Source organism: Serpula lacrymans (assembly GCF_000218685.1).
Source record: "Serpula lacrymans var. lacrymans S7.9 unplaced genomic scaffold SERLAscaffold_7, whole genome shotgun sequence".
Classification (NCBI taxonomy): domain Eukaryota; kingdom Fungi; phylum Basidiomycota; class Agaricomycetes; order Boletales; family Serpulaceae; genus Serpula; species Serpula lacrymans.
The window spans coordinates 1,676,395-1,700,946 of NW_006763296.1; the positions used below are offsets into that span (position 1 = coordinate 1,676,395).

Consider the following 24,552-nt stretch of genomic DNA (forward strand, 5'->3'; position numbering starts at 1 on the left):
AATTTGGACGCGATCTAGGAGATTTCGAATAATCCAGATGGAAGATATATCATATACGTACGTCTGTTCCGAGTGTCCTGGAAAAATCGGAAATTTAATGCAGTTTCCAGTCATTGATATTGCTACTAGTACCGTGTCAGACCCGATTTACGTCCCCCGTCTGATGCGGCATGGCTTGGAAGGCATGAACGCGAAGCCCGAAACTTGACCTCGTGAAAGAGCTATGGCCAGCCTAGAATGGCATTGTCCAGCATATATCTACATTCCTACACTCGGATGTTTCCAAATCGCCTTCTTTTTCACCCCCCCAGTATGTCTGCCTCAGCAATGGTAGATAATGCACGTTATGCTATTCCTCTGGCTGTTTTACTGGTCGCCATAGCTCTTGCCAAGCGTGCCGCGAGAAACTCCAGGCCCCCCCTTCCACCTGGCCCTACTCCGCTCCCTATAGTTGGCAATATGCTTACGGTAAATCCTACTGAACCTTGGATTACATATACGGAGTGGGGAAAGGCTTATGGTACGCTCCATGGTTCTTTAGTTATCACTAATTTTTGTCTAACATATACTTTTGTGCGTACGGTTTAGGTGACATAATCTACTCTCGCCTGCTGAACCAAGAAATAATCGTTATCAATTCGGAGAAGGTTGCAAGAGACCTGCTTGATCACCGCTCAGGAAATTTTTCAGACAGACCCACAATTGTGACCACAGAATTGTACGAGACCCGTGTCGCTCCAAAGCCAACGGTTTTTACTAAAGTCTCTTGCAGTTTTGGATGGTCCTACAACACCGGTTTTATGCGATATGGGGATAGATGGCGCCAACACAGACGATTATTTCACCGGGTGTTTAAACCCGAGGTAGCTCTTGCTTATCGCCCTTTGCAAATGCGGAAAGTACATCAGTGTCTGGTCGGCTTAATTGAAACACCTAAAGAATATGACAGTCTCTTGCAGACGTGAGTTTCTACTCTGTATTCATTGTTATGTTAGTGACTCCGTATGGTAGATTATCTGCCTCTGTTATTATGGCGATTACCTACGGGTATGATACGGCCCCACGTCACGACCCGCTGGTAGCAGTCGTCGAAAGCGCGATTACCCTCGCTCTCGGTGCAATAACACCCGAGGCAGCCGCAATACTCAGCGCATATCCATTCCGTAGGTCATATTTCAGTCCCGCTTCCAGCTACATTCCTCATGCAGCGCAATAGTCCTTCGACTACCCTCTTGGTTCCCTGGAGCAGGTTTTCAAACAAAGGCTCAGCAGAGCCGCGATGTCAGCATAGAAATGGTCGAAGCGCCTTTTAGACACGCTAAACAGTGTATCGTACGTGTTTTATCTTACCAGCTCTATTTTTGTTAATATTCCACACTCTTCATAACCAGTCTTCAAATATACCAATATCATGCGTGTGCTCAGATCTCTTGAGCAAGGCCAGTAATGAAGATGACGTCAACCTCGAGCAAGCAATCAAGGATCTTGCAGCCACCTCCTTCGTTGGTACGGTCTTATTTCACAAAACCATATATTACTGTCTCACTCTGAAAATACACTCGCTGGACCTTTAGCTGCGGCGGAAACCGTAAGTCATTTTTGAGTCCTCCTTAATGTTCGTCAACTTATCTTGTTATAGACTTCTTCAACTCTACTTGTTTTCGTCCTGGCGATGTTGCTTCATCCAGAAATCCAGAAGAAGGCTCAAGTAGAGATCGATGCTGTTGTAGGCCAAGGAAGGCTCCCGGATTTTGATGACAGAGCGTCAATGCCATATATTGATGCAATCGTTCGCGAAACACTTCGGTGGCACCCCGTCGTACCGCTGGGTAAGTCTTGTCTGCCCTTCGATGAATTGTGAGTTTCATTCATTGTCAGGTATTGCGCATGCTGCTACCGAAAGTGACGTGTATGAAGGATATCATATACCCAAAGGTTTGTGCATGCATATTGATTGCACAAATCTGGCGTAATGTTAACTGTGCTGCCTTTAGGAGCGACTGTAATTGCGAACGCATGGTGAGCATATATTCTATTTATACCTTCTCTGTCACATTAAATGACACGGGCGGAAACGCAGGGCTATGTCACACAACGAAGACAAGTACCCAGATCCGTATACATTCAAACCAGAAAGATTCTTGGTAAATGGAGAACTCAATGACGATACTGCCATATATGCCTTCGGTTTTGGAAGACGGATTTGCGTTGGACGACACGTTGCTGATGCGACCGTATGGGCTGCTATCGCTTCCATACTGGCTGCGTTCAACATCAAGAAGGACAGGGATGAGCATGGGAACGAGATTGAAATTGTACCACAGTGGACGACTGGAGTGACCACGTATGTTCCCTCATTTTCTTCAGGATATGAAGTTCTCATTAGAGATGATTAGACATCCTCTACCTTTGCCGTGCTACTTTGAGTCTCGACTTCCGGGAATGACCACAGAGAAACTGGTCCAAATGATTGCTACGGCTGAATGAGGAAAGCTGGACGCATGTATGAGGCTTTAACGACTCATCAATGTGTAGAACAGCTCTACGTAAAATATGTTTTTTCTCACGAGATCTATCCAAGCTGAGTGGGTTTGATGTAGTATGCTTGTTTGTTCTGCCTGTCTTATAAAGCAGCAGTGCTATTGCCTATAGATGGTGTCAATGGCAAGTGGGGAAGACGGCTATAACACGTATCTCCCAAGATTATCAAAGGGTTGGGCCATTGCAGTAATGGTTGTGTGACCTATGCCTCACTCCGGATTGGCAGATTTCTTCAGTCAATGTCCAAAACCCTTTATGCCCTTGGCATGCACGTATAAAGACTGAGACCATTACCTGTAAGCTATGCAACTTCTGGTTGGATTCTGATCCTTGAAGCTCGTAAAATGCATTTAGTTGTATGAGTAACTATAGGATTATTCCTGAGCCCCAAACCACAGCTCTTGGCTCCGGTGAGTGTCCTGTGTCCTATCTATTGCCCTATATATTCAGAGACACTCCGCCAGTATCTGTAAAGTCTTCAGGCAATGCTCACTGATTCCAAAAGGTTACCACTCACGCGCAACGTTCCAGGAGAGCTTCATCGGTTGTGTATGTGCGTATCTCCGGGGTGCCTGTTTCAGTCACATTGAACAACATTTCACTGTTCCCTTGGTTCCACATGGTCCAAGGAGGTGTAGTATTGCTCGGGTCAAATTTTGCGTTGGGATTGAGGTCTCTTACAATCGACATGAACGACTGAGAGAACGATGTTATGAATTGTGTGTTGTCATAAGACGGACCAGGAGGATAACTAGCACGACGGAATTAAAAGAAATGAGGATTAATGCGCACAGATGATGGAAGACATACGAGGTAAAGTAATAAGGTATATCTTGTCCATGGTTACCTGGCGGTAAGGCAAACTCACCCTGAAAGTTGACGACGAAGGATCATCATTATCATTGAATCCTAAAACTTAGTCAGAGAAGACGCACCTTCCAACCCTGCCCTGCAAATGCTTCTTGAAGGAAATACGTAGGACAAATAATAATTGCTATCGATATAATTGTAAGTGTGTTCAATTTCCATAGGAAGATGAAGGGAAAGTACTCACTTTCACCCATCACTCCGATGGCCTGGTCCAGGGAAGTTTCTAAGTACGAGTACAAATATGCAGCCTCTGCGATTTGTTCCGCATTCAGGCGGGGATATAATTGAGCCAAGTATTCTGTAATATTCATGGTCAGTCCGCTGTCCACAAACTCTCTACCTTCAAAAGTGTTTGTCACTGAAAACAACACGTCCTAAACCAGCTACGGTTATCGGAAATGAACTTGAGCGAATTGGTAAGCCATACCCCGTTTTTAAGTCCTTTACCAAGTGTTACGGTCGGCCTTTCTACAATAAAGGTACCGTCCACGACTGGAGCGAGAACATAAGTGCCGTAAAATGCATCTGCTGCAACATTGTTGTTGACAGTTATGAGAGTGTCTGTACTAGCATTACGCAAACAGGATAACTGGTTGGCACTGGAAGAACAGCTAGAAGGGAACAATAAGAAAATATACAACACCAGTCGGTCATTCCTCACTTTGCTTGCGAGACAACTTCGTTATATATATCCTGATGGCATGGATGTCAGCGATTCTCTTCCACTTCTGAGAAGAAGAAAACGTACTTCAACATATGGGTCGTTGTAGTAGAACTGCGAAGGCATAAAGGTAGAACTTGTCATGGCTGCTCTGAACAACGGAGGCTGCGTATTTCCTTGATTTGCAACGATATGCTGATAGACGGATCCCGCACCTATATCAGGTAGATGAATATGGATGGCAAGGAATGTACAACAAATAGGTTTACTTACCAGCTGACTCTCCCCAGATCGTTACCCTCTCGGGGTCTCCACCGAAACCGCTGATCTGACAACTCCATCCGGATCAGTATGCAAAATCAGACATGGATGAACAGTTTGCCCACATGATCCTGCACCCATTGGAGTGCGAAGGTCTGGTCCACTGATACAATGTCAGAAGATCATGACAAAACAAGGAACAGACGTACGAAGTCCAGCATTTAAAGCACCGTTCTCCTTCACCGCAGTGCCAGATAGGAATCCTACTCATCATCATTATTTTCATGAAAGGAGAAAAGTACAGAATACATACCAAACAATCCGAGGCGATACTGAATGAGTACCACCACCACACCATAGTCTGCATCGCGGATGATATCTGCTCCATCAAAAGCGCTTGCAGCGCCTTGAATATAACTGGGTCGAATTTCAGCTGTGTGGCCACAACACTTGGCTATGAATGGCTTACCCTCCTCCGTGAATCCATACTATAACAGGCAAATCACCTATGGGTTGGGCTGGTAAAGATCCTGGGAGGTATACACTGTTGACAGTAGATATTACTTAAAGAGCCCGATAATTAGGGGTTTATATCACCTACTTCAAAAACAAACAATCCTCGGATTGAGATACCTCGCGTTTGCTTATATTTGCCAAAGGATTTGTAGATCCGACGCTATTAGGCCCTTGAATGCACTCGTTGGGTTCAGCAATGGCTTGCTGTACTCCAGACACGATTGGCGGAGATTGGGGAGCTTCGAAACGCAGATCACCTGAAAAAGATTATCAAGACTAACGCATATAGTCTACTGTGCAGATCATACCAAATGGAGCGGCCGCATACCGGATGCCTAGGAAACTTGTGATATCAGTAGTGGTGTTTACTGATCCTTGGTATTGTGCATAACCCAGGTCTACGGTAGGCCCAGACGCAGAAGCCACGGGCGTCGAATATCCTTTCGGGAAAAGTGTACACAATAGGGCTAGAAAGCCAACTTTATTCAGCATCGCGGAAACCGCAGCTGTGAAATATGGATTATTGAGCGCAGACTTCAGCCTAACCTCTTCTTTAGTTGATTTATGTAGCCAAATCGCGGAAATGGAAGCATCAAATATATTACCTCCGAGGCCACGCACCATCGTATACATATAGTTCGAGGACTCCGAGTCGATGGGAGAAGCCAAGCTTGCCTCGTTCCTACTTCAAGGCCACCGAATCGCCGTCATGAGTAGAAAATATCCATCATAATCCATACCACGGGGCTTCATATCGCCGTCAATTTCCCAAGCATGTCAGCTGCAAATCTCCATGAACCTTTGATACAGAAAAAGGAGTTCCGCCTTGCAAAATATAGTGGAGTTTTTCTCAAATGACAGGTCACAGGGACAATTCGCGTTAATGAGCCGGGGTTCGAGCATCGACTCCTTGCTTCCTGAGCCCACGATTATTCTGGGCTCCTCGACTCCGGGTCTATGGTTGAAGTCGCAGTGGGCATGCAAGTCACGACAAGACCTCTGCTTGGAGTTTCCCGAGCTAGATTTCACTTGCATTGCACCACTGGCACTTGCTCGTGCAGAATTTCTACCAACCGTCGACTTCATCCAGCTCATGGAAGACCATGATACTCAGCTGGAAATATAGCTTATATGGGGAACTTGAGTCAAAAACAATTGACTGCCGACTCGTATAGACAGCCCTGTAGACTATTGCTCTGTGTACTCGGAAACACTGCGCCAGTACCTATAAAGGATTATCTCAGCACTCTGCCACCCAACGAAGAACCAAAGCAACTTACGCGCATCGTTCCAATAGAGCTTCATCGGTAGTAAACGCGTGTATGTCCGTAGCACCTGTTTCAGTCACGTTAAACAACATTTGCGTATTCCCTTGTTCATATGTGCTCCACGGAGGAGTGGTATTACTCGGGTCGAACTTAGCGTTAGGGTTGAGGTCTCTAACAATCGACATAAATGACTGAGAGAACGAGGTTATGAACTGCGTGTTGTCGTAAGTTGGACCGGGAGGATAGCTGGTAAAGTGTAAGATGGTTTTGCTTCGACAAGAAAAGTGCACGTACGAGGTGAAGTAGTAAGGTATATCCTCCGCATGATTACCCGGCGGTATGGCAAACTCAGCCTAGATATTAGTGAATTTACGTGATTACCATAAGATCAAACGAAATGTCTGAACGCACTTTCCAGCCACGACCCGCAAACGTTTCTTGAAGGAGGTACGTTGGACAAATAAATACAGCTGTCGACGCAATTGGCTAAGGCACTACAGGGAAGAGTCAGAGAGGGAAACTGACATTCACCCATCACTCCGATGGCTTGGTCGAGTGATGTTTCAAGATAGGAGTATAAATATGCAGCTTCTTCTATTTGTTCAGCATTCAAGCGAGGGAATAGCTGAGCCAGATAATCGGTGACATCCATAGTCAGCCCGCTGTCTACAAAGTTTCTGCCTTCGAAGGTATTGGTCACAGAAAAGAGTACTTCCTAAATCAGTGAACATCTTCAATGATAGTGTGACTTTTGTAAATCCGGAAATCATACCCCATTCGCAAGGCCTTTGCCAAGTGTTACAGATGGCCTTTCCACAATGAATGTACCGTCGACAACCGGAACGAATGCATAAGTCCCATAAAATGCATCCGATCCAATGTTATTGTTAATAGTGGTCAGAGTATTCACGTCGGTACCACGCAAACATGACATTGTGTCAGTACTGGAAGTACAACTAGAAAAGTGTAAAAGATATGCAAGCAACGGCATTTAATGCTACTTACTTTGCTTGCGAGATGACTTCGCTATATACATCCTAATGACAAGAGTCTCAGCATATTGTCTTCCCCGTCAAAAGTAACAGAATCTCGTACCTCAACAAGTGGATCGTCGTAGGAGAACTGTGAAGGTAGAAAAGTCGAGCTCGTCATAGCTGCCCTAAACAAGGGAGGTTGGTTATTTCCTCCATTCGCAACAACTTGTTGAAGAACTGATCCCGCTCCTATATCGCACACACCATCGTGAATCATAGACACAGGTTAAGTTGAAGCATTGGCGTACCGGCTGACTGACCCCAGATCGTGACCCTATTGGGATCTCCGCCAAAGCTGCTTATCTAACGACATACTGGGGTAAGTAAGGGTATAAACAGAAAAATGAAAATAGCCCCAACATGTTCTTGGACCCATTGGAGCGCAAAGTATTGGTCCACTGAGACAAGGTCAGAGGATCATCAAACTGAGTTAGACGATGGGCTTACAAAGACCAGCATTCAAAGCGCCATTCTGCTGTGCGGCAGTACCGGATAAGAAACCTGATCATTTTTAACAATTTAGACCTAATCACAGAAGAAGATAAAAACAGGATACCAAACAATCCAAGGCGATATTGAATGAGCACCACCATTACACCTTTGTCCGCATCAAGAATGAGGTCTGCCCCATCATAAGCGCTGGCAGCACCACCGGCATAACTGAACTGATCGTCAGTACTATGGCAACTCGAATATTGCTACAACTTACCCTCCTCCGTGGATCCACACCACGACAGGCAAATCGCCGGTTCCAGAAGATTCAGTTGGTAAACTACCAGGGAGGTATACGCTGTGGATAGTGACATTATTTAAGTAGGCTCGTCCATTAACGACAGAAGTTGCATACTTTAAGAACAAACAATCTTCAGACTGAGAGATAGCTCGCTTGCTCATGGTTGCCAGAGGATTTGTGGATGCATCACCACCATTCCCTTGTATACACTCGTTGGGCTCAGTAGTAGCTTGTTGTACTCCAGGGACGGTAAGAGGCGCTTGAGGCGCTTCGAAACGCAGATCACCTGAGAAGGCCAGTCAACATGGACGCATATAATCTACACTTCGCAGCGAAGCGTCGTACCAAGTGGAGCATTCGCATATCGAATGCCCAAGAAGCTCGTGATATCCGTTGTTGTGTTTACAGACCCTTGATACTGCGCATAACCAAGGTCAACGATAGGAGCAGACGCAGAGGTCACGGGCGTTGAGTATCCTTTTAGGAAAAAGGTAGGCAGGAGCGCAAGCAAGCCAAGCTTAGTCGGCATCTTAGGGACCAAGCGTGAAGTCCTGCTTATCGAGAAGCGCTGGCTTCAGCTCGACTTATGATCGTTGGCTGCATTTATGTAGGCCACGGAATTCGTGTCTCGAATTCTGAGGACACGCGCCACTGAGTACGACGTCCGAGGCACTCGAGGAAAAAAGGCAGGCACGCCTTATTGTACGTTAAGGGCACTGAATCGCCGTCGTGGGTAGAGCCTCATGGTCATAGTCTACATCATGAGACATGATAATGCAACAACATTTCGGAGAAGTGCATCAGCTGGGATCATTGTCGACAAGTTTATGAATAATTACCACAGGAAAAGGAGTTCCGCTATATAACAGACAGCGGTCCGTCCCTCGAGTGTAGATCACAGGGACAACTCGTGTCAGCGACAGGGAGCTGAAGACGTTAGTTCGTGCTTCCTGGTCCCACGAATATTCTGGCATACAATCATCCTAGAATCATTAGGTCCATGCCATGAGATTGTTTATCCACTATCGAATAACATTGGTATACTCACTGGTGTTATGCATGTTGTACTCATGGTTAGCTCCAGGAATCTATGCTTTACAGATATGAGTGAATGAAAAGTCTACAACACAGTATGTCCTAATAAAGCTTGACCCAGCCATACTGCGATCGTTGTAAAGCCGGGAGTTTCCGTCCCAGTGGTACTGTTTCGCCAGCCGCACCTTAGTCTACAGTCTGCCATTGCAGGATATACTTTCCATCACATACCAATAGTGCAAACGGTGCAGTAACCAGCTCCTGTGTATGACCAGTTATATTTTAACCAGTAAACTCAGTACTAACTCGCGTGTCTACCAGGCTTTCATGCCGATTTGTACCAACTGCACACATCCAATCTCTCACTTATACACGGTTTACCAGTCGAAATATAACCTCAGACTAGAACAATGTGTCCGTCTCTTGTCACTATTCGAGTACCTTCGCGAATTCACATCAGGTTTTGGGAAATTGGGACCATGATGTTGTAAACAGAACAAGTGCCAATCCTTCGCCGATCCTTATGTGGAATTCGACCATCTCCCGCTGATACTCGACTTGATACTACTCAAGAGAGAAGTGTACCGACACCTCCTGTACAACAGGGGAACAGAACCAAGACGAGCATATGAAGGGAAAAGCTCGAGCAGGAGTGGCGACACCACCCCAGAAACGAGCAACACGAGAGATGCGCAGCTGAAACATCAGGGTGATTTAGAAAAAGAGCATCAAAGGGAAAAGGTAAGTTAGAGAAGCTGTTATACGTCAGTCATACCTCATCTGTTCGAACCATAGCTGAGGTGGCAGTTGATCCTCCGCTTGGGAGGCGGACTCATCCTCGTCGATGCATGTACGTCCTTTACGCATTTACGCGAATACTCCAATCTTCTCTAACGCGCGAGACGCAGTTATTCGATGGGCACATCTTGGTACACTTCAGTCTCTGAAAAATTAGCACTCGCTGACACGTCGTAGATCCCGCAATATCGTCTGATGTTTCACGGTGGACAAATGACACTAGTATAGCTTTCCTCCGCATTTTCGTTGGATGCCTGATAGGTACTGTTTTCGTGGCTTACTTTAACCCGTAGGCTGTGAATTTGTTGCTTATTTTTGCCCTCCAGAAACGATAGCTTTCCATGGAGGCGTCATGCTGGCTTCGTTCTTCGTAGTAACTTTCTTAGATAGGATTCGATCCCGAACACAGACGTCGGGTGCTATATCTGGTATTCGACAAGAGTTTAGGTGTGTGATAGTCTGACTGTGCTTTTCACACTAACGTCTAAATTGTTCTATGTTAGGCTTTCTCTTATACCTCTTACTATCTTTTACTCTTCCTTGACGAAGCTTTTTCTCTTGTTCCTCTTGTCAATATGGCGCCCATCTGGGGCGACGTTCGACCAAACTTCTGCTCAAAATATGCCTTATAGGACACATTTTGATAATCCTTTCATTTCTGGTGCGTTGGAGATATGGGACGAAGACAAACTGGATCGCGAATGGGTTGTTAGGAATGTGCTTGGGGGTATGACGGCAGGATTCGGGCTTCGGGGTAGGTGATCAAAATATATACTAGGAATGAAACACTGAATTCTTATGTCAGTGGTCCTTGATTGTCACCCAATGTTTACAACTGTCGTGATACTTGCTGGGTGGGCTGTCAAGACCGCAGTTGCTGATTTAGTGAAGGATTGGGTTGGCGGAGACAGGAATTTCGGAGAAGTTTGGTTAGAGTATAGCATTCCATAATGCACCGGGTGACGGTGCCGCCAAACTTATTATTTTGTTCCTCGTATTGCATTGAAAGAGCTGAAGCTACCATGCCCAGACTGTGAATGATAGGAGACATGCGCACTGATGCCCTACTTGCATTTCATTTTAATAATGCAACGCCTACTAGTAACTTAATTTATACTGATCATCATACTCCAAGCTTCCCCCGACTTGATACAGCGGACCCCTGACACTGCTGTCACTCCTGTTTGCTCAAGAGCAATCCGCGAAACCCATAACCACAAAGATGCCTGCTCCTGCCAGTTCTTCAGCGCGCGCCCTCAACGCTATTCTTCCTCTCATCGCCTCTGGACAACCCTACGAAGCCCACCAAAAAGCTAGAACTTTCGCCTCGCGTTACTCAAAGTCAGGACAATATGATACAGCCATCGACGTGCTCTTCCAGTCTGCACGGGAGCTGCTTAAGGTCGGACAGCAGGGTAGTGGGACAGATCTCACATCTTTCCTACTTGATGTGTACGAGACCAAAGGAGAAGATGTAAACGATGAATCGAGAGGTAAGTAGCGATGGTCTAGGGCCTGATCCGGATAGACTGACGGTAAAGCTTGGGATGAACAGGCAGATTGACGCAACTGATTGCTCTGGCGGGATCTTCGGGATCCTGGAGAAAAACAATAATTGATAAGTCGTTATCGTAAGTTATTCTTCTTCGTAACAAACAGTATCGATGGTTCTCAGTATCACTATTACATAGATGGTCAGCCAAACATGGACCATGCCCTGCTGGCGATCAGGATCTTCAGCACTACGTTGGTGAACTGCTGTATAAAGGTATGAGGTTACGGTACCCCATTTAATGAATACAGACGAGTTCCGTAATTTCACAGATGGTGCATTTGATGATGCTGAGCCACATTTCCTGGCTTCAGGTAAGAGAGATAGTGCGCGTTTACTTGCGGAAATGACCGTCGAGTGGTCTGCTGCTGGCGGGATGCCTAGTACATTTGCCCTACGAGGAATCATTCCGTAAGAGTCCCTTAAGCCCCCATTCTTCAAATTAAACTGACCGCATCTTCAAGTTATTTGCAAAATGGCAATATTCTCGCTGCTCGAACTTTTATTACCCACTTTGTAACTCAGCTCATTTCTTCGAAGCCGACAATACGTTCAAAGCTGCAAACTTCCCCTCTTCCTATTGGACCCAGTGACAACCCGAAAGGCGAACTAATATACACTAGCGATTCCGTGCTCAATTTCTGCCAACTTGCTGTGTTGACTTGTCAGAGGGCACAGGGTGACAAGAATAAGTCTATCAGAGAGTCTTGGGTAAGGCTTTGTGGAACGTATCAGTCAAAGGGAGGTATCCTAGCCCACAGGGAAGTCCGAATGGTGAATAAATGGCGTTCTCCACCTTTTTGTGGCATTTGCTGACATATATTTTTTCCTGTTTATCAGGGTCTAAATGAAATCGGGCAATTATATTTCGCCATTCCGCCACCACGTACTCAGCCGGCAAATCCATTCGGAAATATGCTCTCTTCAATGCTGGGAGGAGGAATGCCTGGGGGAGGAGGGGGTCCACCACCACGTAGAGTTCTGTCTCCCGCTCCAAAGGGACCTTCAACACCTGGCCTGGATTAGGTTGGTGCAGTATACGGAGGGGCATCAGGAATATAGCTCGCTCTACCTTTCAAAAGTGTCTTTCTACGTCCTCGTTATGTTGTGTAGACACTGAAATATAGTTGTATTCATGGGACATTTGCGACTGCATGCACCAATGTATTGGGTGGGCTAGTTCCAGTTCTGTAAACACGAATTACTGTAGCAACAAGGGGTGCTGATTAGTGTGTAGTAGGTGTATAATTCAGTCAGGACCCACCAACCTATGTATATTTGCGCATCCTGGACGTGGTACAAGCTTCAGGAGCTTGAGGAACAACAAGTTCTGAACGATGAGATTCATACATAATATTCATCCTGGTAGATTATTCCTACAATATCGATTACAATTTGCGGTATTACAAGCGTGACCTAGAAAACTCGGAGTCAATACTCATAGGGTCACCATGGTCCTCAATTTCAGGGCCGCACCTAATAATATAAAGGAGTGCACACCCGTGTACACTTAATTGCTAAATTTTTTGTTTTCGAAATATTGGGTTTAGCTTGGGTAAGGTTGGTAAGGTCATTGAAGACCGCTGCCACTTCTTCTCACGCCGTTTGGCCCCGGAAGGGGCGTTGAGGCCTGCGACACTATAGGTGTAGTAACGTCTCCATTGATAATGTCTTGTATTGAAGCCTCAAGGGCATCCACTCGAGCGGACATCTGATTCACTAGCAGTCGCAACTGTTAGGTCAGAATTTGGTGGGGAAGGCGATAAGAAACGTACTTCTGTCCAAAATTTGAGAGGACATATCATCGAATTTGGTGTCAAGCTGTTCCAGAAGTGTCTCCACCTATAAATGGTGGTTCAAATCGATGTGCCAGAAAGACTATGAATGATAAGCGAAAGAAAGAGAAATGCACGTACGAAAGCAGTCAGCTCATGAGGACTGGATATTTCTCCTGGAGCTGGGGCAGCAGCCGGGTTTGGTGACTTTGCTTTAGAGAAGTCGCCATTTGTCACCGACCTTGCTGGCGTCGATGCAGGTGTAACTTTGAGAGGAAGTGAGGATGCCATGATAGTAGTGTAATAGGTACTATGGTCGCTCAAACGGTTTGACCCACCTGCGCGTGCCACAGCGGTATCCGCCATTACATAAGCATGCAACCGAGCCGTTTCAGTCGGACGGGCCACGGGATTCGATGCTAGCCGGATCGATATTCCTACTACGATGTTCTTCCCTGTAAGTTGTTCGTCCTGGCCATGATTTTTGGAGTAGGGCGAGAACGTAAATCCCAGGTCTAAAAGCTCTAACTCATTGCTGCGGGCACTTTGGACTTCTTTCACAGCTACCGACCATCCAAGGCTGACTTCCCCGAGCTCGGATTGCCCATAGCTGGAAAACTTGGACTGGATGGTACGTGTTGGAATATGACATCATTTCGCCGAACTTACCGCACCGTGCTGGCATTGAACAGTAATGGAACGGTTCGTGTTCGTCGCGCCATGCTCCCTAGTTCTCACCTTCTTTTCCTGTCATTTACTGTACACACGTATATCCAAGAACGAAGGTGGAGTCACAGCGTTAGCAGTCGAAGAATGGAGTATACGTATACTGTCATGTGTACCACTCAGCGGTATGGTTGATTTGTCTCTTCGAAATTCCATGCAAATATTGGCAACCCTATGTTCAGTGCATCGCCAATCATTTTCAAGTTAGGCTCATTGCAGTACCAGTGTTCAACGTTCAGCACAACAAATTCTGAAACAATATGTCCCATCGTTTTCTCCTTATTGACATGTTGTCTCCTCCTTATTGGTATGTTGTCTCATATTCCGGGGGAGGAGGTACGCGCTTTGGTTGTTCAGACTGTTCATGTCAAGCTCTTGTCCTTCGGTCCGTTTCACCGAGCACAGAGCCATCAAGTTCATAAACTTTTCATCAAGAGTTGAGGTCGTCATTGTCTGTGGGCAACGGCATTATTCATTGAGGCTGTCGACACTGGCGAACGCATCGCAGTTGAACGCTTGTAAAATAAATTTTTCTGTTTGTTTTTTGTTCCCGACTCGGAGGCCTCTTTGGGATATGTTCGCGGGAGGGCTCATAATGCGCGGAGTTCTTATCTCTACCATAATCCCATTATTGTTTTCCGCGGACTGACTCGGCAGCATTGCCAGGCTCACGAAAAAGCTAAAGCTAACGGGGAAATCACGCGAATATTAAAATTTGGTATCACCTCACAGCCAGGGTCAATAATCCTCTAGCACGCCAGAAACTTAATCTCGTCATGTTTCACTCACGGGCTCAAGCTCGCACGCTGCTTTCGCTTTGGTTGTCGTGATTTTATATCCAAAAGTCTTTTGTTTCCTCGTGGATTCGGATCTTCAAGTTTACCAACCCTGTGGGGCTAGGAATCCAAGTGCACTATACTCAAAGTACAATGTAATACCTCAGAACGATCGCGATCGCTGCGTATACTACAATGTGGTTGTCACCCTCAATTAATCACTTGGAACCACTCAGGCCCACTCTTTGATGTTCATTTTCATGGTGTAGCACAAGTTGCGTGCTACCTTTTCACTGTATCACGACGAGGTGACTTGTTCCCCCCGATTTAATTTCGGGTGCAAAAGGAATAGCGGAACGTGAGATTTACGTTGAATGGATCAATTCGCTTGTGTTATGTTACACTCACACAAATCTTTGCACACAGATCTTGTCCTGCCGTGATGGGCGCATTCATGACCGTGAATTTCGCGACATTGAGTGTTTTTTTTCTTGTGGTAACCGTCCCGAGCAAAAGCCCTTGACAGGTATAAAAGCCAAGCTCTTGTGTCTCAAAATATTCGTCGTCCCCTCATCTATCCACTACCTCTCTTCTATCATAGCCTTCTTATTCCTTTCTCGTTTAATCATCTGACGACCATGTCTTCAACTGAATCAGCTCCTACGAAATTCATCCTTCCCGATCTTGTCACCGATTGCACATTCCCTCTTCGCTTGAACTCAGACTGCTACGATGTTGCTCGCGCTTCCGAGAAATGGCTTTTGTCGGGTGCTCGTCTTGTCGAGCCCAGGAGCTCCAAGTTTATGGGTTTGAAAGCCGGCGAGCTTACTGCAGCATGTTACCCGGACGCAGATGCTTCCCACCTTCGTGTCTGTTCTGATTTCATGAACTGGCTATTCAACATGGATGATTGGTTGGACGAATTCGATGTAGAGGGAACTTGGGGTATGCGGGAATGCTGCATTGGTGCTTTCCGCGATCCTCTTCAGTTTGAAACCGAAAAGCTCGGTGGTAAAATGACAAAATGGTACGTTATCTTTCGTCATAAGTCCATTACTCGACTAATGTGACCGCTGTATCATAGCTTCTTTAGCCGCTTTGTAAAGACCGGTGGTCCTGGTTGCACGGAACGCTTCATCCACACCATGGATCTGTTCTTCAAAGCCGTCGTTTTACAAGCCAACGACCGTGCCAATGGTCTCGTCCCGGATCTTGAATCTTATATCACTGTTCGTCGCGACACGAGTGGCTGCAAACCGTGTTTCGCCCTTATTGAGTACGCCGCCCGCATCGACCTTCCAGACGAGGTTATGCAGCACCCTGTCATCCAATCTATGGAAGAAGCCACTAACGACCTCGTAACATGGTCGAATGTAAGCATTGATTTTTTCCAGCCGTTCATACATTTATTAAACATAATCTATTGCAGGATATATTCTCTTATAATGTAGAACAGTCCCGTCACGATACGCATAACATGATTGTGGTCCTCATGCGCGAGCGTGGGCTTGACCTACAGGGGGCAGTTGATGTCGTTGGCAACTTCTGCAAAGGCAGTATTGACCGCTTCCAGACCGAACGTGATAACCTTCCGTCATGGGGAGAAGAAATTGATCGCGATGTGGCGATCTATATCGATGGACTCCAAAACTGGATCGTCGGCTCTCTCCACTGGAGCTTCGACTCTGAACGGTACTTCGGAAAGGAGGGTCTCGATGTCAAGCAGCAACGTATTATCAACCTTTTGCCAAAACGCCCTTTGTGATCGGATTGCTCTCACCCTGTAGCGTTTACCTTATCTGTGAGTATAATCCAGCATCTATGATTTCCTTCTCTAATCGGCTTATTTACAGGTATAGCCGTCTACTACTAGACTCTTCGCGATAGCGATTATTTCTATCATATTACCCGGATAATCACACAGTTCTATGATATGGGTCCATGCGCAATATATGCCTATGCACCTCAACACACCTACCAAAACGGGCTGGCGCAATGGCCACCCTCTTTACTACCTCCTGTAGCTTTGACTTTTATTCTGTATGACGTCCATGTTTCGAAGTCTCCGACTGTATCATACCTCCGGCTCATCTAACTACGCTTTATTTTAGATTTTAGTTTTCTTGGATAGTTAGCAGTGTTATCTGTTGTTTTAATTTTTGAATACAAGTGATTGATTGATTTTATTTGCACCGTCATATTTTAAAGTTGATGGGGTAAAGTACAAACATAATTCTCTGCCATTTTATCCTTATTCATACATCTGTCAATGACTACTTTGCTCAGAAGTTTATCCAAGTATCCGTACAAGCTTCATGGTTTCCCACATCGCTCAATCACATATTCCTTTGCTCGCTTCTGTTCCGTACCTCCAACACCATCGAGGGCTTCCGGTGTCTGTTGGTCAAGGTTTTCCTGTATGCGGAACAAATTCAGTAGTTTATAGCGCGAGCCGTCTATTTGACTACATACGCGACCTCTGTCTGCACCAGCTTCAATCAGGAGGACAGCTGCTTGTGCATGAGCCGAGTCCATGGCAAGATGTAAAGGTGTATTTCCTTTCGCGGTAAACGCGTCAGTGGTACAGCTACCCAGGTGAAAAATCAACATTTACCCATGCGATCAGCATTATTCAACCGAGTCTTTGGTGAGCCTTGGGGGGGCTTGAGAAGGAGAGCGACAAATCCGGTGGATCCTGTAGTAGCAGCTCGATGGCTAGAGATTTTTGATTAGCAAGCATATGTGCTGTGTTCACCGTCTACTCACAGTGGGACTTGATTCGCCTTATCCTTAGCATTTATCTACACAGAGCCTTAGGTGTGTAGCTGGTGATTTCTGTAATACGCTTACATCGGCGCCTCTGGAGATCAGAAATTTACCAATCTATCAACAAGGTCAGTGTTCGAGAGCAAGTGAAACGGTATTGGCATACATCGACGCGAGATTTTGATGCAGCATAATGCCTTGACAGGGAGATTAATGGAGTACCCATCGGATGAATAGATACCATACAGTGGGGTGATACCCTTGTCATTCTTCCTGTTTACGTCAGCCCCTGCTCCAATCAGTTCTCGAACGACATCTTCATGACCTGCGCTGACTGAAATAACATGTTATAAATATTGAGCCATGTCCTGCACGTATGGCATACCAGCGATATGAAGTGGTGTCCAGCCACTACCATCTACTTTGTCTACTTCGGCTCCTTGGTCAACCAGGTATCGAGCTATGTCGATTGATCCCGAAGAGGCTGCCCAGTGAAGAGGGGTTCTTTCATCCTTGGGTAAATAGTGACCTTCGATCATTGGTCTATGACTGGAGAATATATCATACCACATCCGCTTCGTTGACTAGTTTGGGGTTCTCTGATATCAATGTACGAACTAGCGAAAGCTGATCTGGTTATCCAAGCGCAAAGTGGTCAATATACGATCTCTGGTAAACTCAAGACATGCCGTCACTTACTATTCTGTGCAGCGGAATGGACGGATAACACCATCTTCAGTCTGTGTAATTAAAAGATAAAAAAGTACAAAGCAGTTAGTAGGTAGTTGGACAACTTGTAGTAAGTCAGTTCAGGGTGTTTAACATACCGGTGACGCGTATCGTGATCTAGACCCTAACCTCGGAAGCTTCGGCTATAGCCGCCCAGCCAGCCGAAAGCCGCAAAATTTAGGCTGATAGATAATGACTCTAGCAGAATATATTTTGCTGTATTTAGCTATATGCTAGGATGACCGGTTTTATCGGTGGACACCAAGGCAATGTAAACTATATAGAACAATTATATCATATTTTTTCTTTCTTTTTCTTTCTATTATTTGAGAATCTTTCTGTCTGAATTATAATGATTGAAACCAAACACCACTGATTTATTGAACAAGCATTGAAAACGACTTAAAATGACATACAATGAAAAACATTGATTTATCATACAGGCAGCAAAAATGAAACAAAATGAAATAAAGTGAAACACACCGATTCATGAAAAGGGCACATAAAATGAAAGAAACCAATATCATCAGGAAAAATTACTCACACAGTAGCGCCATGTGTGGTCTGTAAACTACATGGTGAGGTGGCAAGTTCCCAAAGCGGAACATAGTGCCATCAAGTAACAACCGAGTGTCTATACCACTACAGACACTATAGTATCCCTTATAGTTGCCCTAGTGTTACATAGCATACATGTACTACATTCTACACTCCTCTAAAACATAACATTATTTCTATGATATACCTCGATCCGAAGCATTGCATTTGCGCAGGCGAGTCAATCACAGCACCTGTGGCAATGGCGATATGGGATCTGGCTCATGCAGATGCGTGAGCCACTCCACGTAGACCAGGACATGATTACCTACACCAAATTGCTGGGGAAATTGAAAGACTGCTCTGGCCTGCGCAACAAGCAGGCCTGAACAGTCTTTCAGTCAGCGCCAGCAGCTGTTACAGTGGTGACAAATGAATTACCAGCAAGACCCAATCCTCCTTCAAATTCCTCCTGGTTCTCAATCACCAAAGCCATGTCAAAATGGGCGGGTGAGGCCCCCTTCCTGCTTGTTTGTGAGGCTATTGACTTGGGGCTGCAACACAGCTGCAAACATTGGCCCATTTTGGAAGTGTGCAAGTTTGGCGGCACCACAAACACTACTTGTTTGTAGACATCAAAGCAGTCTATGGTGAAGGGGGTGAGTTGACAAGTGGGAAAGGTTGTCCGTAGATAGCTTGTGAAAGCTGGGAGGAATTTTTTGGCCCTATGTAGGGTCTCCAGATTGATCACGCTTGTTCCAGGCAATGGGCAACATTTAGCTATTACTCTACTGGTATGGTTTAGAGATCTGTAGGCCTCATCACTCACCCGTCCCACAGGTGTGCGGTTCAAATCCAATTCCTCTACTTCTGAATTTATTATATCAGACTCTACCCCCACTGTCTTGAGACCTTCAGAGCCGGGGAGTGCAGACTTTGCAATTTTCCACAGGAGAAAAGAGCCTTGCAAGTTGATTGCATCTTGACATTGCAACCAGATGGGCATTTGTTCCCCGTAGTCACATCTGTTGCTCCATCAATAGGCCTCCTTGGCATAGTCAATATGCAGGCACTTGGGTAGCTCTGTGTTGAGCCCATCGGCTGCACCAAACAGTTCAATCAACTTGACATAATGGAGCAATGCATGTAATTTGGGTATGTTGAAGTCGGACTATATTTTGAGATCCTTGAACACATCCTTGTTTGTGTGGAACACCTTGAGGCATTTATTCAATTTGGTAAGTGTCTTTGTCGTGCAAATTCAGAACTGAGCATAGTAAATGAAGTCCAATAATGAGGCAGCCACAGCCAGCACTTGAGCATTGACACCCCCTGCCAGTAAGCCCACAAAAACCCTCTCCGTCTCTTTGTGTTTACTTCCTGTCCATTAACTGATCTGCAAGATCCCTTTATTGACATGTTGTAACCCTGGATAGCTGGCCATCACTTTGAATCGCAAATCCATCTCTTCCTTGCCCATCACACTCAAACACCATTAGACTAGGTGATCTTTGAACACCCCCTTATGTAACTGATGAAGAATATCAGGGGTGAATCTCTTGAATATATTGGTATAGGGAAGTTTGCTCCAGAATGGCTTGAATACACCATGAAGACCTTCACTTTCATTCCTTGGGTCTGTGTCCTTGCTTTTGTAGTTGGAGAGCCTGATAAGTCCTCCTGGGTCCTGTTACGATCTCTATTGGACATTTAAGGACTACTTATTTCTTTTTACTCATCGGTTATACCATCGGACCGATGACTCATTTCCTTCACGTACACTTCCGTTCCTCTCGCATTCACAGTACCTATTATAGTACTTAGTCCTCAACAGACGGACCTGCCCTAGATAGGACCTAACTCCTATCACCGATTCCTTTCCATTATAAATACCATGTAACAGCAGTAGTATTCTCTAATACGATTCTACGCAGTTTACGCTTACAAAGCTAGACTCCTAAGATCAGACTTCTATTCAGAAGAAGACCAACTCCCGTTGGAAAACCTCCACTCAGAACTATGTTCTCGAACTTGTCTTCGGATAAGTCTCTTTACAAACCTCGACGAACCCTCAGACTTTGTTAAGCACTTCGTGCGTAACAGGTCCCGCAATAACAAGCTAACCATATTTCCTTGTTTGTCATGTAAAACAACACATTTAGGGCACCGACTTTCCTTGCAACAAGTGATCAAACACTGCTCAGGAAAATTGGCCACATATGCTGCCAGAATGGGATGAATGTGATGTATCAATCCATCTGCACAGATCATGTTCAATCTGTCCTTGCCAGCAGCCACAGGTGGCCTCAACATTATTGACATGCAGCGGTGGAACATCCAATAGCCAGCAAGTGACTGTGTGTTCTCTTTGAAACAATCCAGCTTGGCCACAAGTAACCCAGCAGGATCATAGCCTGTTTTGACGGCTTATGTCTCGCATCTTTAGCAATGTTCCCAATTGTTGTAGATGGGCCAGGCAGACTTGTCCCCTCAGAAGTTTGTCAACATTGTCTTATCCAATGCCAAGATTACTGGAGAGACAACTCCTCTGTTGGGTATGATGCCCTATCACCTGCTAAGTATTATTCTCTAGATATTGTACCATATGACAACTTACTTGTTTCTCCCAACACCAATCTGCTGTCCACATGTCATCAAATATACGCTCCTGAGCACTCTTGTCTGCATATGCACGCTCTGGAGCATACACTGTTGAGTCCTTGAAGAGAGGATTACCTATCAAGTCTTTGGTGATCTCCACAAGGTTTCTCATCCACAATTTATACTCTTCTGACCTGATCTGGTCATTATCATCCTGTAGATTGCCCATCACTGACACTTTTTCACAGGTCCATCCAGGACCACTCAGTAGACTATCTACTTGCTGCAAGGAAGACTGAGTATTATGAAACAATAAGTGTGATCTATTTTTTGTCTAGCAGTAAATCACTGTCAATGATCCGAATCCAATTGAAGAGACAGTGGAAACATACAATCAGCAGGTTCATAAATTTGTTGGTATGTCCTTGTCCCAGATTTTTCATTAACCATTCTGCTAACTCCCACTCTTCTTGATCAGCAAGCAGCTCCCATGGTTCTTTGCCTGCACTCTCTCAGCCTTTTTCCCACTCCTCAAACTTCATCAAGCCCTGTCCAAAGATTTTCACAGGGCTCCCAGCATAAGTTTTGATGTAACATCCAATGAATGGTGTACGTTCCAAGCAGTCTTCATTTTCATCTTCAGCAAGATTAACTCGGTGTCAATGATGAGAACTGTTGTTAGAAAACCACACACAAAAAAACAAACTAACACACAATCCTCCCAGATTCCACGGAACTTGTGTATGGGCTTTGCCTCCAAAAACAGTGGAGTGGTCTGGTTGTTCGTGGGGTGATATGTATAACGATCCTTCAAAGTAAAACCCAGGGATGTATGGGTGTGGGTTTTGAGGAGGAGGGATAGTTGGAATATAGAAGATAGGGGATTTGCGGCAAGTATAGATGAGCACTACCTTGTTAATTGTAGCACAAGGTAGGTTTGAGAATGACAAGATAATGAGGTTCCCAGTGATAGCAGGCTCCTAATGCACAAACTGTAGTGCTCAGAAGGACTCTAATTGAAAGGGATGATAATGATTTCAAAAATGGAGAGTGATGATGACAGCAGATAACAGTGGTAGCAGTGGGAAGTATTGTGACCATACTGGATCACAAGTAGCAGTAAGAAGTGGACTTGAGATTAGAGAAGAAGTCTGGGTTGAAGTTCTTGTTGTTTTTTTTTTACAAGGTAAAATACAGAGGTTTATATAGTAAAAGAAAGGTAGGCTATGCACAGTATAGCTGTGCAAAAAGAATGAGAAAGAACATGAAGGAAGGAATGTACACTGATGAATCCTGCATAGGTAGTACAGGATAAGATTATCAACAAAAGGAAAAGAAAGGGATAGAACAATGAATGCTGTGAGTAATGTCACAGGTTTGTACAGCCATAAAGTAAAGTCCAATAGCAAAAAGAGAGCAGGAAAATCATGATGTCATGGGAAGATGCAGTAAAAAAAGGGCAAGGCAAAACACTATCAGTATCAACACAGTTCCTTTATTGTCAGTCAGGCATTCTAAAAAATATGTGTCCATAAAAATGATTCAAAAATCAAAAATAATCGCACTGTAAATGAATGTTCTGCTGAAGAAAAAGAAACTGGAGCCACCAGTCCACCACCTAGTCCAAATCTGACAGTTCTGTGACCTTACCAATGGACTGGTTGTGTTGGACCACCTGATCAAACGAGGGAGGGAGAGGAGTAGTTCCAATATGGAACAAGTGAGTCCCAGGCAGGGTGTGGTAGGTGTAGCTGTAGTGAAGACGATGGACAAAAGATAAGTGTACCCAAGTGAATGGGACAGCGATGAACATGGGCGACGCAAGGGGATGAACCTTCTCCAGCTCAAAAATTACCCACCCACGCTCCAACCAGGCAAGACGAGCGACCAATGTTTTGATAGTATATGATGGCAGATCGACATCATGAAGATGGACCTGTTGCCCTATTTGGACCGGCCGCCGGGGCTTTGCTGATATCAGCAGTGGCACATGGTAGTCAACGGATCGGTGACGGAAGCGGATAGGAAGTGGTGACATCAGAAATGGTGGGGGTGCAAATAAGATGAGGAGGAGGAGGGTGGAGGTGACAAAAAAGTGGATTAGAATGGGGATCCAGAAACGACTGTCAGGTGAGAATAAAAAGGAGAGGAAGGGGCCCATGGTGGGGCTGAGTAAAGAAAAAAAAGGTAAGGGAGAACAACGAAAGCAAGGGTGCAATGTGTAGCCAGTGGCAATGTGAAAATTTGCCAAAATGCCGAAATGTGGAAAGTACTGAATGGAAAGCAAAGGTGAGCATGACTTGATTGCCTAATAAAGGTGGTGCTGATCAGCCACAAGTTTGAAAAAGGCAATATTGATTACTATTCTATGTGGCACTGTGCCTGTGTGGCGCTGGAGTAGGCCGAGAAAGGAATCAGATAACCCAGAGACAATTAGATAATCATAGTTAATAGTTCCAACTCCTTTCTCGGAGTTGGAGTCATCTCTGGCTGGCACTACCATTGTGGCTACTCCAATGTGGTGACAGAAGGGAATAGAAAACACTTTCGCTATAGACACTCTGTCTGAGTACAAAAACTGGGGCGAAACCAGGCTCCTCCACAGCCACTGTTTTGAGAGAGGAGGACTTAATCCTAGAGATAATGATGAGATTAGATATAATTAGATATGATAAGATAATAATCATAGTCAGCACAACTTTATTCCTTGCTCTCTCTCCACAGCGGCTGCAAATTACATTGTAAACAATGCCTTGCCACATTGATAGTGACGAGTCTCAATGTCGGACATCAAAAAAAATTGCAGACTAATAATAATGTTTTCCCACATGCCAATTTAGGCAAGTAAGTTCTAAGCACTGGCGGTTGGTAATCTCAGTGTCCATATTCACTTTTGCCAGTGTCTCCACATTCTGCTGCCCAAGTTTACTGCTGTCGTTGCATGTGTTTGGGCCTAAGTATGAGAGGTATCATAAATGCCAGTGTTGTTCCCAAACCTATCCTGCAATCAATATAACATCATTCCCTCCTTAGCAAGCACTTGTCCAACTTTGGCCTGCCAAAAACATGGATAGGAGCCTGGCTTTTGCTGGGTTATTCTACAGATGCCAGTAAAGGAATTTAAATCCTGCCTGGCCATCAACATACATCACTGGACTGCATCACACAGGCCCATCTGTATTGAGTACTTGTAGATACAAAATTAGTAATTGTACTGTAATTTGAAAAATGATTAACATTTTTCGATGTCCAACAATGATGCTCGTCACCGTCACTGTGGCGAGCCATTATTTACAAATGTTAATTTGCAGCCGCTGTGGAGAGAGAGTGAGGAATAAAGTTGTGCTGACTTTGAAATTATCATAATCATGTG

At 45.1% G+C, this 24,552-nt stretch overlaps 8 protein-coding genes across 8 annotated transcripts; 4 read left to right on the plus strand and 4 right to left on the minus strand.

The window, feature by feature from the left end:
- Nucleotides 1–312: 312 nt before the first annotated feature.
- Nucleotides 313–2,487, plus strand: SERLADRAFT_449501 (uncharacterized protein; the record flags this gene model as incomplete). Its single annotated transcript, XM_007318702.1, has 12 exons — nucleotides 313–520; nucleotides 589–718; nucleotides 773–961; nucleotides 1,012–1,163; nucleotides 1,217–1,332; nucleotides 1,392–1,506; nucleotides 1,575–1,588; nucleotides 1,640–1,829; nucleotides 1,879–1,935; nucleotides 1,995–2,019; nucleotides 2,081–2,315; nucleotides 2,368–2,487. 12 exons carry the CDS (start codon nucleotides 313–315, stop codon nucleotides 2,485–2,487), a joined length of 1,551 nt encoding a protein of 516 aa, XP_007318764.1.
- Nucleotides 2,488–2,865: 378 nt separating this feature from the next.
- On the minus strand, nucleotides 2,866–8,413 carry SERLADRAFT_415739 (uncharacterized protein; the record flags this gene model as incomplete). The annotated part of the gene is made up of 31 exons (XM_007318703.1): nucleotides 2,866–3,008; nucleotides 3,059–3,292; nucleotides 3,352–3,410; nucleotides 3,477–3,535; nucleotides 3,596–3,785; nucleotides 3,839–4,022; nucleotides 4,073–4,104; nucleotides 4,160–4,287; nucleotides 4,346–4,400; nucleotides 4,459–4,496; nucleotides 4,543–4,596; nucleotides 4,647–4,750; nucleotides 4,803–4,877; nucleotides 4,935–5,106; nucleotides 5,158–5,289; nucleotides 5,471–5,531; nucleotides 5,777–5,915; nucleotides 6,130–6,363; nucleotides 6,412–6,470; nucleotides 6,529–6,587; nucleotides 6,643–6,832; nucleotides 6,890–7,073; nucleotides 7,123–7,154; nucleotides 7,213–7,340; nucleotides 7,400–7,454; nucleotides 7,512–7,549; nucleotides 7,599–7,652; nucleotides 7,708–7,811; nucleotides 7,861–7,941; nucleotides 7,999–8,170; nucleotides 8,230–8,413. The coding sequence occupies 31 exons, from the start codon at nucleotides 8,411–8,413 to the stop codon at nucleotides 2,972–2,974; spliced, it is 3,327 nt and encodes a 1,108-aa protein (XP_007318765.1).
- A 661-nt stretch (nucleotides 8,414–9,074) lies between these two features.
- On the plus strand, nucleotides 9,075–10,709 carry SERLADRAFT_468519 (uncharacterized protein; the record flags this gene model as incomplete). The annotated part of the gene is made up of 9 exons (XM_007318704.1): nucleotides 9,075–9,184; nucleotides 9,241–9,333; nucleotides 9,415–9,660; nucleotides 9,715–9,769; nucleotides 9,828–9,848; nucleotides 9,895–9,978; nucleotides 10,044–10,164; nucleotides 10,221–10,471; nucleotides 10,523–10,709. 8 exons carry the CDS (start codon nucleotides 9,247–9,249, stop codon nucleotides 10,666–10,668), a joined length of 1,011 nt encoding a protein of 336 aa, XP_007318766.1.
- Nucleotides 10,710–10,929: 220 nt separating this feature from the next.
- SERLADRAFT_468524 (uncharacterized protein) lies at nucleotides 10,930–12,451 on the plus strand (the record flags this gene model as incomplete). The annotated part of the gene is made up of 6 exons (XM_007318705.1): nucleotides 10,930–11,210; nucleotides 11,273–11,348; nucleotides 11,409–11,485; nucleotides 11,542–11,680; nucleotides 11,734–12,043; nucleotides 12,110–12,451. 6 exons carry the CDS (start codon nucleotides 10,940–10,942, stop codon nucleotides 12,293–12,295), a joined length of 1,059 nt encoding a protein of 352 aa, XP_007318767.1.
- Nucleotides 12,452–12,839: 388 nt separating this feature from the next.
- Nucleotides 12,840–13,366, minus strand: SERLADRAFT_390509 (uncharacterized protein; the record flags this gene model as incomplete). The annotated part of the gene is made up of 3 exons (XM_007318706.1): nucleotides 12,840–12,988; nucleotides 13,045–13,111; nucleotides 13,186–13,366. 3 exons carry the CDS (start codon nucleotides 13,333–13,335, stop codon nucleotides 12,840–12,842), a joined length of 366 nt encoding a protein of 121 aa, XP_007318768.1.
- Nucleotides 13,367–15,107: 1,741 nt separating this feature from the next.
- Nucleotides 15,108–16,729, plus strand: cyc2 (putative terpene cyclase; the record flags this gene model as incomplete). The annotated part of the gene is made up of 4 exons (XM_007318707.1): nucleotides 15,108–15,573; nucleotides 15,631–15,919; nucleotides 15,976–16,347; nucleotides 16,400–16,729. The coding sequence occupies 3 exons, from the start codon at nucleotides 15,185–15,187 to the stop codon at nucleotides 16,309–16,311; spliced, it is 1,014 nt and encodes a 337-aa protein (XP_007318769.1).
- SERLADRAFT_468531 (uncharacterized protein) lies at nucleotides 16,717–18,126 on the minus strand (the record flags this gene model as incomplete). Its single annotated transcript, XM_007318708.1, has 9 exons — nucleotides 16,717–16,961; nucleotides 17,019–17,104; nucleotides 17,161–17,261; nucleotides 17,313–17,347; nucleotides 17,397–17,429; nucleotides 17,479–17,646; nucleotides 17,698–17,824; nucleotides 17,880–17,944; nucleotides 18,012–18,126. The coding sequence occupies 6 exons, from the start codon at nucleotides 17,578–17,580 to the stop codon at nucleotides 16,860–16,862; spliced, it is 459 nt and encodes a 152-aa protein (XP_007318770.1).
- Nucleotides 18,127–18,823: 697 nt separating this feature from the next.
- On the minus strand, nucleotides 18,824–19,074 carry SERLADRAFT_438364 (uncharacterized protein; the record flags this gene model as incomplete). The annotated part of the gene is made up of 2 exons (XM_007318709.1): nucleotides 18,824–18,963; nucleotides 19,020–19,074. 2 exons carry the CDS (start codon nucleotides 19,072–19,074, stop codon nucleotides 18,824–18,826), a joined length of 195 nt encoding a protein of 64 aa, XP_007318771.1.
- Between the last annotated feature and the right edge of the window lie 5,478 nt (nucleotides 19,075–24,552).